This window comes from Lagopus leucura, unplaced genomic scaffold, assembly GCF_019238085.1.
Source record: "Lagopus leucura isolate 7727_CA_CO unplaced genomic scaffold, USGS_WTPT01 Super-Scaffold_100062, whole genome shotgun sequence".
Taxonomy (NCBI): Eukaryota; Metazoa; Chordata; class Aves; order Galliformes; family Phasianidae; genus Lagopus; species Lagopus leucura.
Genome location: NW_024962307.1, coordinates 1,217,402 through 1,229,880, shown reverse-complemented (window position 1 = coordinate 1,229,880; position 12,479 = coordinate 1,217,402). Strand labels below are relative to the sequence as shown.

Sequence of the window (12,479 nt, the reverse complement as noted above, 5' to 3'; positions counted from 1 at the left end):
TCTATTTTCTGCAGGTGGATTTGCCATAGTGTTTCTTGTGAGGACAAACAATGGGATGAAATGTGCCCTGAAGCGGATGTACGTCAATAATGAGTACGACTTGCAAGTATGCAAAAGAGAAATCCAAATCATGGTAAGTCACTACTTCCTTCTGGGGGCTGTGACTGAGAGCCTTGTCACCTTCTGTCTGTGAGCTGTACTGAGTTCACAGAATCACAGAATTACCGAGGTTGGAGAAGACCTTCAAGATCATCCAGTCCAACGTCCACTGTGTCCCTCAACACAAAATCCAAACGTTCCTTAAACGCCTCCAGGGTCAGTGACTCCTCTACCTCCCTGGGCAGCCTATTCTGGTGCCTGACCATTCTTTCACAAAAGTAGTATTTCCTAATGTCCAGCCTAACTCTCCCCTGGCACAGCTTGAAGCCATTCCGTCTAGTTCTAACACACAGTTTGTGTCACAAACAGTGGGTTTCCTTAGCAAAATGGTCATTCTTCTGGAAGGCCCAAGCTCTTAGAGTTACACGGTTATGTGAAATATCTTGGGTTGAGTTGTTTGTAACTTAAATTGTTTTAGTAGTCAAGAAAACATGACAACTGAAACACAAAGGGAATCTCAGGAGAAAGAGAGGGGACAAAAGAAACTCCTCAATCAACCCCAGACCTGATGGGAAAGGGAAGAGCTGAAGAGGTGTGTGTGTTTAGGGGGTGTTTATCTTCTAGATTTCACTCGGATGCAAGGTGTTACATGATAGCTATTTTAAGTAGTAGTTTTAAACTTAGCATCTCTAAACAAAGAAACGGAAATTATTTAACTGGATTTGGTGAGTTTTGCTCGGAGCCTAATAATAGTGGAAAGGGACACTTAGAGAAACTGTGCAGTGAGGAATGAGAGAACACCCTTGTTCTGCAAATTTATGATATGAGGTGTTGGTTTAGGATAAGTGATCACTTCAAAAACTTCCATCCATAGTGTTTTTTTAAACTAGCTTTTAATTGGGTTAATACCTTCAAAGATAACTTCTGGATTTTGTGATTTATTTATTTATTTATTTATTTTGTGCAGTGCAGCTTTTGGGTATGCTTTGTCAGTACCGCAGTTAGTGCTACGTTGGTAAAGTGGTATAAGATCTAATCTTAAAAGGCTTTGACTGTGCTCACAAAGCTTGCTTCCTTGCATTTTTCTTGCTAGTGCTTTCCATTGTCTCTGTCTCTTTGGAGCCTGGCTAACCTGGAAAGCAAGGGCAGGAAATGTCTTTCTGATTTTTTTTTTTTTTTTTTTTAATTTTTTTTTAATTTTTTTTCCTGCTGAATCTTCACAATAAGATTGGAGCTTCTGTGTGCTGGTGGAAGGTGGGGGGAGAAGTGCAGCACGTACCATGCATAGCCACTGCAAACCATCTGCTTGCTTCTCCCCTACACAAAGAAGGAGCAACTCCAGCAAGCTTAACGTGGGTGATTGGGGGACACATCCAAACATCTGGACCAACCCTATGGGAGTTAGTTCTGTTGGTTGTTTGCTTCACTGTTGCTTGTCTCAAATCATTCTGAAAGGAAAGCAGGTGGAGGCAGGCCTCAGATTTGATCATGTTGTATGCAGTGGTTAAGCCAAAGTGACAGGAGCTTGCGCTTAGGCAGGGGAAGAGCTAGGAAAGCTAAGCGTTGTAGAGGAATCAAATTCAAATGCTGCTCATCCTGTGTGGCTGTATAATGCTTTGAATGTGTTTATTTTGCAGAGAGATCTATCTGGCCACAAGAACATTGTAGGATACATTGATTCCAGTATAAACTCAGTAAGCAGCGGTGATGTGTGGGAAGTGCTGATATTAATGGACTTCTGCCGAGGTGAGTGTGGGCTCAATATGTTGTTCATCTGTAGGTTTGGCCCTTTTCAGTGCTTACAGGAAAATTGCACAGCATTTTCCTTTCATTTAAAAAGGGAAACTATTCCTAGGCATGGCCCTTTCTTGAATACCAAGGAACTGTTGTGAACAAAACAAAGCAGAAACTAAATGTAGAGAAACAGATGATATATGAGGTTATGCTGACTGTTGATTCAGCTCTTACTGCCTTTGCTGAGATGGTCCTGGATTGTTTTTGTTGTGAGGGGAAACCTTGAAGTGTACATATGTAGCTGTTTTCCATAGGCCGGTCCATACTAAGTGCTCTTCTATAGCTGCAAGGCTGTGGAATGAAATTATTCTGCACTGCATGTCATGCAGCAAGCTTTTTCTCTTTCAGCCTGACTTAGGATTATTCTGGAAGAAGCTTGAATTGGACAATGTAAAGCCAAAAAGTATTCCTTTTCACTTCTTTTTACTTGTCTGTCTCTAGCCAGACAGGCTCTTCTACTTCTTTCCAGCTGTCCTAAAGCCTTGATCTTTTGTGGCTAGGATGTGATGTTTGGAAAATTACACACGTGCTGTGCTCAAGTGCCACTTGCAGGAAAAGCATGAGCAAAAAGAATATTTTGGCCAGGTGACGTCAGAAGTCTGGCTGTTCTGGGTGGTTTAATACTGAATATCACAAGGAGTGTTTCAAGGAAGGGATCTGACAGTGCCAGTAAGTTCATACTCAGCTCTGTGTTACAGGTCACACTTCAAATAAAAGTATAAATGCTGGCAATTCAGAATTCTCTCTTGGTAGCTTTCCCTCTGTGTTGGATGGTGGGCTTACAGAGTATGTTTTGTCTTTCTGAAGTGTCTCCTCTATGAGAAAAGGGCTACAAAGTGGTATTTCTCTTGTGGCTTGCAAATATTCTTCTTGGCACGTTGTTCTCTTGGTCTTCAACTCTGAAGCACAGGAATTGCTATCATGCGTTGGATTTCCCTTTGTTACTCTCAATCTGTGACAAACAGCTGCTTAAACTGAATTAATGCATCTTTATGTGCTGAACTGCACTTGCTGAGTGCATAATACAGCTGTACTACTTACTAAGCTCAGCTTTTCTTCAGAGCTTTAGTGCTATGGATATGAATTTTGATGCAGCTTTACCAAAGATTCAAATTTTATTTTCCCCTGTGTACCTCAGATGTTTTTAGGGGGAAGAAATTGTGTGGATTTTCTGCGAAGACCTTTACAGCAAAGAGATGAGGCAAAGTTAGAACTCATTCAAAGCATGAAAACTGCTGAAGGTTCTCCTTGTACAGATAGATTTTGCCAGTCTGTGATTTTGGCCAAGCCATTTAAATTATGCTTTTTTTGAGTCTGTCTCTTTGCTTCCATGTGGCAGACTGTTTTGCGGTCTGTGGGTGCCTCAAATTTAGCCTTCTTTTCCTCTATTCTGACAAACATTTTATTTTGAGGAGGAGAGGAAAAATGTGGCTTAGAATTGCATCTCATTGTTAACATGGTGAGGTGGAGGAGAAGCAAACTTGTACTACTGAAGCATTGTCCAAGGGTCAGATGGAGCACCTCCTGGCAGATACATAGAAGTTTAGGCAAAGAAAGGAGGAAACAAGATGACTGAGCTGATTGCAAAGAACCTCTGGGGGAGGTTTGGAGCCAACTTTGAATTTGATCTCATGAACTTCTTGTGTCCTGATATCCAGCCACCCTGTGAGGAGTTGTCTAAGGCAGGGTATATCTGGTAGGACTGGGGCTTGGACTGGGCCTGGTGTAACTTGGCACTCTTGCTCTCATTCTTGTTGTTATTTTTCCTCAGGAGGACAGGTGGTGAACCTCATGAATCAACGACTTCAGACAGGGTTCACAGAGAATGAAGTCCTGCAGATCTTCTGTGACACCTGTGAAGCTGTAGCAAGGCTGCATCAGTGTAAAACACCAATAATCCACAGGGATCTGAAGGTGAGCTGTGGACTCCAGTAAAGCAGGAGGGATTGTGTGTGATCCTGAATGTGTATGTTGTCTGCCTACGCTGTGGCTGATGGGCTCTGAAGCCTGGTATCGTGTTTTTGTTGTTAGCAGTAAGAGAAAGTGGGTGTAAATACCTCTCTATTGAAAGATTAAAAAAAAAAAAAAATAGCCTCCCATAGCTGCTTACCATATGTGTACTGTCTATAGCTCTGCTTCAAAAACAAATGTTTCAAAAATTGTTTTTCACCAGAGATATGCCAGAATGTATTTGATCAATTATTCACAGTCACTCTCTGCCTACCACCTGAAACACTATTGATATTATAAGTTGTTCAGAGAAAGTTTGCTATATGTTTCCTGGGCCTATATGAAAAGGATCGCTCCAGCGATGTTGGCTTTGTGGCAGGAGTTGTTAGAAGCTTTTGAAATTGGCCTTTAACTATTGACCGTGAAACTGTGTGGATTGCGAGGCTTTCTGTGCTTTAGAGGGGAACAGAGCAAGGCCAGCAGGGAAAGCTTCTGAAAAATTCTATGCCTGTAATCAAACAAACTCAAAAAAGAATTTGCTTTTTCTCTCAACTGGCTCATAAAAATAACTTCAGTCCAGAAGGACTTGTGTGGCTTGTGTGTACGTTTGAAATTCAGATGTGCTTTGTGGGTCAGGCTCTGTTCTCTGAGCCCTCAGCAGCTGTTTGTTTTGTGCTGCTGGCCTTTGTTTTCTAGGAGTATGAAAAACAGGTAGCACAGAGGATAAAAATACATGGGGTCTGGTGTCCCTTTGCATATTTCAAGTGATTGTGACCCCACTGTACAGTCAGTTGTCAGCTGGTGTTTAGTTTACTGAGTGGAAGGAGGGACTAAACTTATCTAGTGCTGATAATGATGACTTACACAAATACTCTATACCTGATGACAGTTGTGTTGTTTATTTTTGTTGGTGCTGATGAAGCCTGCTTGATGAATGTGCTGATTTGATTAAAACTTCCAGGTTGCTTCAGTGAGAAGTCATGTCCAACTTCTCAGCCAGATAAAGTGGAAGGGATGCTTCTGGAAACATTTAGAGGGTGTTTAGAGGGGTTAGGGAATAACACTGTCAGTGCTGGTCTCTTAAAAAGCAGATCTGTGTGCGGTGCTTATTCAAAGCAGATGAATGTCAGAAGTGAGGAAGAGGGATTGTTTCACCCCTGGTTTCACGCCAGCATTTCCTTCTCAGCTGCTTTAATTTGGTGGGATTTTTCAGTGCTTAAAATGCTGATTTCTTCACTTTCTTTGCTTTTTGTAAATGTTATCCTTGATAGGGAGGTCTATTTCCAAAATATTTTTGTCATTGACTACTTGTGGGCTGCGTCTTGGTTTTTTTGTTTGCTTGTTTTTGAAATCTACAAGCAGTGTGTTTTCTCATGGTTGGACCTGAACACTTTGAAGGCAAATAAATTAACATGGTAGATTTCTGCTAATGCGTGATTGTAAGTTCGAATACTAGAGAGCTGATCTTTCAGCGACCACAGGTGCCTGTTGTGGTGTACAGTTGTCTGATTCAAGCTAACAAATAGTACTTGAAAGCAGGGGGTCATCCCAAATTCAGATTACAGAGTATGGCTGAGGGAACTTGAGTACTGAAGACACTGAAATGTGGAATTTTTGTCCTGAAGTACACAGCCTTAATAGAGGCAGAGTGACACGCTTGCAAAAAAGTAAGGAAAAGGAAAGGACATCAGGCAGAATGGAAGGCAGTTTTACAGCTGTGTTTCTGTGATCTGACTTCCGTTTTAGGAGGTGTGACAGTTTTGGTGCTTATTTTCTTTGATTGTCACATTACACACTTGTCTGACGTGTCTGATATGTCTTCAGGCATTAAAACCCTGAATCACCTGAAGAAAACAAGCTATTTTAATGTTTCTGTCTAGTTGAATGGTTCCTTTTTTTTTTTTTTTTGGCTGCAACATTCATAGGTTGAAAATATCCTGCTACATGATCGTGGCCACTATGTCCTCTGTGACTTTGGAAGTGCTACCAACAAATTCCAGAATCCTCAAGCAGAAGGGGTGAATGCGGTGGAGGAGGAGATCAAGAAGTAAGTGTGCTTTTTCCTTTTGCCTCAGACACAGTTTGTATTTGAAGAGTGACTTTCTTTATACTGTGACTGGATTTTACTGGTGCCTGTGGCAGCAGGTTGATGTTGCTACATAGAAGTACCTGCTAGGGGTAGATAGGGGCCTGGGGGAAGGTGAAACAATCAAAAACTGAGCTTGATGTAATTACTTTGGACCTGAAAGACTGAGTGTGCTAAGGCAGAGGGGTTGCCTGCCTTGATGAGGCAGTGCATGATTTGTTTGTTATGGAATTAATCTATCTCTTGGTTTGTTTGAACCGCAAATATAGTGAATGATAAAATCCCTTTCTTTTCATGAGCCTCTCATCTTCAATCCTTGCAGTAAGTAAGGAAATAGATGGCTCATCTCCCCATGAAAATGGAGGGACTTCAGGGTGTTTCATTTGATTCCTTTTGCCTATGTGTGACCAGCTCTAGCAGTATCAGTGCTGGATGCCTTGATATGCCTTTAGAAAAGGAAATCAACTCACAGCCCAGTAGGGCTGGATCAGAGATAGAGCAGTTGCCAAGTCCTGCTCTTGCTTTAGTTTTCACTTCAGTGCTACACAAACATTCCTGTTCCATTAATACAATACTTTGGCTGGGAAACAGCGTGTTAGAAATGTGTGCAAATGTTTCCTTTCTGTGAGGATTCTGTCATACCTGCATGGACTTCCTGAACTTGCTTCACTGAAGTTCCCTGAGCTCTCCCACTCTTTCTTTGCAATCCCTTTGGAATGCTTTAGCAACCTTTTCTTGTGATCAAGCCAAATACGATAGAATGTGATACAGCAAAAATTATAAATGCCCTGATAGAAAACCTTAAGAATCTCAAACTGTGGCTCAACGTCCATCTATTTCATTTACTGAATAAAATGAGGCAGATTGTAGTTTGAGCTGAAGCTGCAAAATCTTTCCTTTATCTACAATGGCTCTGAGCAGGAATCCCAGCATGGAAGCCTATTTATTAGGAGCCTTGTATCCAGTTGCAATCTTTGTAGGCTGGCCAAAAGCCCAGTGGTAGGTAAGGACATTGCAGAGGAAGCTTGACTTCTGGCCTTGTTAATATTCTGAATTCTTGGATGTTTGTGTTTTAGCTCTTAAAAATACTGTCCTTTGTGAGTAAACTCTGTTGGAGAAGTAATCTTTGCTTTTGCTTTGTTTTCCCAGGATGGTTTGCGGTGTCGGTATTCTCATGTTAGAATCATGCGGTAGATTCTGATGTTGATAATCTGTTGAGAAATATCTAATCTTTTTTTTTTTTTTTTTTTAGAGTTTGCCCCAGAACTAATAGAAAAGCATGAATTTTGAACTATTTTAAATGTGGCATACTGAAAGCTCATCTGATATCCACGTTAAACTCACCAATAGATCTTTTTGCTGCAGGTACACTACGTTATCTTACAGAGCACCAGAAATGGTCAACCTGTATAGTGGCAAACTTATCACTACAAAAGCAGACATATGGGTATGTATAAAGCCCACTTAACATCACACAACCAGACTGCAGTTTGCTTTCGTTGTCCTAACAACAAGATAACTTTCTGGCTGGAGCTAGCCTGGTTTCCATAAGACTGGATAGTCTCTGAGTAGAGAGTTGCTCTGCTTCAAGTTTCTGAGTTACTGCTAAACAGGCTGGCTTCTGGGTAAGACATGATTGGTGCTTTGCATACTACTTTTCATGTGCTTTTAATATAGAGATGTATGAATGGTGTATGAGTCCAGAATTGAACACTGCAAGCATGATTTTGTATCATAAAACAGTTAAAACAGAAAATTCAAGGTGTTGTAACTTGTGCTTTTGTTGAGTAAGGGTGTGAAACCAATGTTACTAGGCAGAAGAAGATGGAAAGTGGAGGAAATAGACTTTCCCCTAGGGAATATTAGTATGCTTCTGGGCAGGGTAGTGCAGCTCAATCGTCAAACCTGGCTAAGGACCAAGCTTTTGTACTGCTGTTTGTAATGAGGAGTGAATCTTGCTATGTTTTCTATGTTGAGAGAAAAATGCAGCTGTGGTGTAATCCATTACTAGATAACCTAACAACAAAAGGATGGTAGGCTTCCTCTTAATTGGGATGAAGAGCCTTTGTTTGTGGAGAACTGGCAATTCAGCAAATAGGATGTGTTTAAAAATGCTAATTTGCATGTGTTTGTATGGTTTTTGAAGCCCTGAACTAGAAAGCAACAAGGAAGCAGCAGTGTAAGGAGAGTGTTTATGGATCCTCTGTAAGTTATGTTTGCATTTACAAGAGGGACAATTGCTGGTGCGGCATCACTGGACAGAGTCCTCTGTATTATCTGTGAGCCCAGCCAAGGGTCAGGAACACAGCAGCTCATATGGGGCTCTTGCAGTGCTGAATTCAGCAGGAGGTTTGTAGACCCAGGCCCAGACCAGCGTTTGGTTGCTTGCCTTGCTGAGCTCCAGAGAGGGGATGGCACAGCTGTAACAGCATGAAAAGACTGTCAGTGCCTCAGAGGCAGCTAGAGGAGAACCCTGGGTTTGTACCCTTTGTGATCATGTAGAGAGGTGGAGACAGAGGCTCAAGCTACTCTCTTCTTGGCCTTGAAGGAATTCTGTTCTGCTCGTTTGCTATGCTCCCAAACAAATATGCAGTGTTGCACAGAGCACAGCCTCAGCTTAGGCCATCTTGCAGTGGTAGTCCTGCTTAGCACCTTCCTTTCTCCAAAACTCATCAAGGTTCTTTTGAACTGGTGTACAATTTAATTATCAAATCCTGTGACAAAAGCCACAAGTTGATGGTGAGTTGTTCTGCATTAGGAAATGTTCCCCCGTTCACCCTGGGATGGCAGTAGTGTTTCATAATTAGCCTTTTGTGTATAACTTGTATATTATTTTGAAAGAGGTGTTTTTCTTGCTGTCAAAAGCAGCACAGATAGATGAGCCAGTGATATAACCTAGCAATCTGCTAACCAATCCTGTATATAATATAAAATAAGTAACGTAATGGTTGGAAGGTTATGTGAACTGCTACAGTTTAAGCTTGGTAACCAATACGTTTTAAGGTTTTTTTTGCCAGAATAAATGTGTTAAGGATGATGGATGTCATTTGGTTTCCCTATTAATTTTGCTTTGTATGTGGGGAACAGGAAAAGGTTTTGTGCACCTGTATGCAGTAGCATATACCGATGCAAGGTGTGTGTCAGTTTGGGGATCTTGTTGCATCTTTCCTTCAGTTAGTTAACTCACCTGTTCTGTTCTTTGTCTTTAGGCCCTCGGCTGTTTGCTGTACAAGCTGTGTTACTTCACTTTGCCATTTGGGGAGAGTCAGGTGGCAATCTGTGATGGCAACTTCACCATTCCAGATAACTCTCGGCATTCACAGGACATGCACTGCCTCATCCGTGAGTATCTCTGACAGTGCCCTAATCAACTTCCACTGAACTTTTTCTTAAGACGTGTTTACATTCTATGCTCCTACAGCAGAACAGTTGGTGTTTATTGTAAGAGGCTTGCTTTGCACACAGGGATGGATGAAATGATTTTCTTGTAGCTTGGGACATCACTCTTCAAAACACAGCTACAGCAGGGATTTCTGTTTGACTGAACTCAGTAGAAAAGCAGGAAAAGAGACAACCTCTTGGTTTAAGTCCTACGTGAACTTGCACAATAAGTCTATTTACGCAAAATGTATTTCTCCAGTACCAAATCTGTTTGGATAAGAAACTGAAAAGAACCACAGTGACTTAGACCAGTGATAAGAATTTGTTTTTTGTGAATTGAGAAACAGAACTGAAATGATTTATAAATGACCTACTGCCTAGAGTGAATGTGTAATTAAGGGTACAATGCGTTACTCTTGGTAGAGCTGGGGAAGCTCTCTCGTCAGTGCAGTGTATTTTTTAAACTCTTTTTCTAGCCATAACCTTGAGTGACAGAAGTTATTTTCAAAGCAGCCGAGTATGTTCTTTGCTTATGCAAAAGCAGTGGTCTGTGTGTGTCTTCCTGCCCTACACACTCACTAGGCCTTTGTCAACCTTTTTTCCTGTGGGCTCACTTAAAAATGCAGAAGTCAAACCCTACACCGTTCCCTGCCCAAGCAGTCTGTTTCCCCTCCTTGCTTTAGAGCCTGCGATAGCAGCTAGGAGTTACTCATAGGAGTGTTTAAAAATATATTTTTAAAAAGTATTTCCTAGTCCATCCTTGTATGAATCTGTTCTATTTTTCTGATGTATCTTTATCTTTTAAAGGGTATATGCTTGAGCCAGACCCTGATAAGAGACCTGATATTTATCAAGTCTCCTACTTTGCATTCAAACTGGCAAAGAAGGAATGCCCAGTCCAGAACGTCCAGGTGAGTAGTGAAGCAAGGGATTGATGTAGGGCTTTGTGTGAGGAGTTGGGGGTGGCAGCTGCTAAATATTATTGAGGATGCTGCTCTGCTATATTGATTGCTTCCACAGGTCTCTAATCAGGAGGTTCTGGTTTATTTCTTGTAATTAGCAGTGCAGTTTTTTTTTTTTTCTTGAAGGGAATGTGGAAATCTAGGTTTTGTTTCATACATTGCTTATTTCTTTATTTATATCCTTGTCTAGTTAACAGCATGAGGCCAGCCAAGAGACCTTTTGCATGTGAACATGAAAAATTAGGCCGTGCTTGTGAAACCCGTTTGATTTTCAGGCAAACTCATCATAGTGTGTGTAATTTGCACTGCAGTTGGTTTTAAAGGCAGTGATTTTTGTCTGCTGTCTGGCTGAGAGCAGCCAACGTGCATTTGAACTGTATCAGACCTTATACAACCACCTGCTCCTTCTTACTGTCCTTACAGAATTCACCTGAAAAATAAAGTTGTTTGTTTTTTTTTTTTACAGTATTATGGATATCTGTGGCATCTTGTTCTGTTGTTTCCAAATTAAAAAAAACTTAATTTTCTTCTATGTTTTGGTAGTTATTGATGATTTTTATGTACAAGACATTAGTCATGCTTGTATTTTTTATCAGTTTTGATAACTTGCTACTGTTGTTCCCAGATTCTTTTCAAATACTGAACATGTGCTATAAAGCTTTGTGTTCAGATTGCACATGTAGAAAATGGTCAGAAAGCTGAATCCTGTCTTTCTCCTTGTGAAAACTCACCCAAGCTCCTCTCGTGCCATTAATGAGGAGGGGTTTGTACTTTGTCCAGAGTGAGGAATAATTGCTTTGGGGGTTCTGCAACCTCCAGATCTCATTGGTGTGCTTTTGCAAATAATTTCTGACTGTTTTCTGCCCCCAAAGTACTAAACTCAGTGTTCTTGGGATCTGCAGAACTCTCCAATCCCTGCTAAGCTCCCAGACCCAGTCAAAGCAAGTGAAGCTGCGGCGAAGAAGAGTCAACCAAAGGCCAGGTAACCACACCTTCATTACAGTTAGTTCTCTCTTTTACTATGTATTCTCTCTGTGTTCTGTTAGAAAAGATGCTTAGCATATTTAGCTGCTTCTTTGTGGGCTTCTATTTATACACCGAGACAAACACTGCAGTCCTCAGGCTTTGCTTTAATGACATAAATATCCATTGATCTGAAAGACAGAAGATGCAGATGCTGGAAATTTTTGTGTGAGAGGAGGGAGGGATTTGGGCAACACTCAGCATGACTCAACAGCTAAGCTTTGTCCTAAAGACATTGCTTGACAGTGGCGCTTGAGGTTCGTGCACTTAAATGAATATACTGTGTCATCCATCCTAAGGCAGTACCCAGAGTAGCTAAGATAGCAGAGAGACTGCAGTGGGCCTGGAATTGGCCCAGAGAGCACAAGGCAACTGGAAAAATTGCATCAGGAACTATTGCTGTTCCAATTTGGTCCTCAGCAGATGATAACCTGACCCAGTAATTACTCTGTGCAATTGCTGCAGTTTCTGCAAGAGCCATGTAATTTCTTTGGGCAATACAGTCTCTGTCTGAATAGCCTAATGAGTTGGGGAGCTGCTGTACTGTTGTGGTTCTTCTCCTCTCTTGCCACTGCTTGCTCCTTATAATACTGTAATAAAGTATATAAATTCTGTTGGACGAAACTTCTGTTTTATTTTACTGAAATGTGAACCTTCTAGCAGCGGGCACTCCAGAAGCAGCAGTTTTCTACCTATTCTGAAATAGGGCATCTCTACTCCTGCCTCAGTCCCAGGAGTCTGCTTTGCTTGTTGTTATAATGGAACTCAGCTATGCTCACTTTAGTAGAACAACTTCGATGTCTCACAAGGAGATGTATCTGCAGAAGGACAGGATGATATCTGGCTGCTTGGCCCTGTTGCTGTGCCTCGATGGAGGATGAGTAATACTGAACAAGGATCAGAGGATGTCCAGTGACCTTATTCTGGGGTAGATGTACTAAAGTTAAGGTATTTTTAAAGACCAGTTCAGACAACTTTGCCCAAAGGCACCAGCTGCTCTTAAGCTTGCTTATCCTTCATCTGCTCATCTGTAACTCTAAGTAGCCTTAAGCAGTATGTTTTAGCAGATATTTGAATTTGACAAATTCCAGCTGTCCAATAGAAAAAGACACCACAAATGGCAGTCATCAAAATGATAATGTTAGTCTGATTGTTGTGAGTGCATCTACTAAGCTCTACTGTGC

General features: G+C 41.3%; 1 protein-coding gene across 1 annotated transcript in view; it reads left to right on the top strand.

The window, feature by feature from the left end:
* AAK1 (AP2 associated kinase 1) overlaps nucleotides 1–12,479 on the top strand; it is a 62,488-nt gene that overhangs the window by 18,111 nt on the left and 31,898 nt on the right. Inside the window, exons 3-10 of the mRNA XM_042886760.1 lie at nucleotides 15–133; nucleotides 1,737–1,845; nucleotides 3,665–3,807; nucleotides 5,769–5,890; nucleotides 7,295–7,376; nucleotides 9,139–9,271; nucleotides 10,118–10,221; nucleotides 11,175–11,254. Coding sequence (XP_042742694.1) covers nucleotides 15–133; nucleotides 1,737–1,845; nucleotides 3,665–3,807; nucleotides 5,769–5,890; nucleotides 7,295–7,376; nucleotides 9,139–9,271; nucleotides 10,118–10,221; nucleotides 11,175–11,254 — 892 coding nt within the window. The remainder of the gene's footprint in view (nucleotides 1–14; nucleotides 134–1,736; nucleotides 1,846–3,664; nucleotides 3,808–5,768; nucleotides 5,891–7,294; nucleotides 7,377–9,138; nucleotides 9,272–10,117; nucleotides 10,222–11,174; nucleotides 11,255–12,479) is intronic.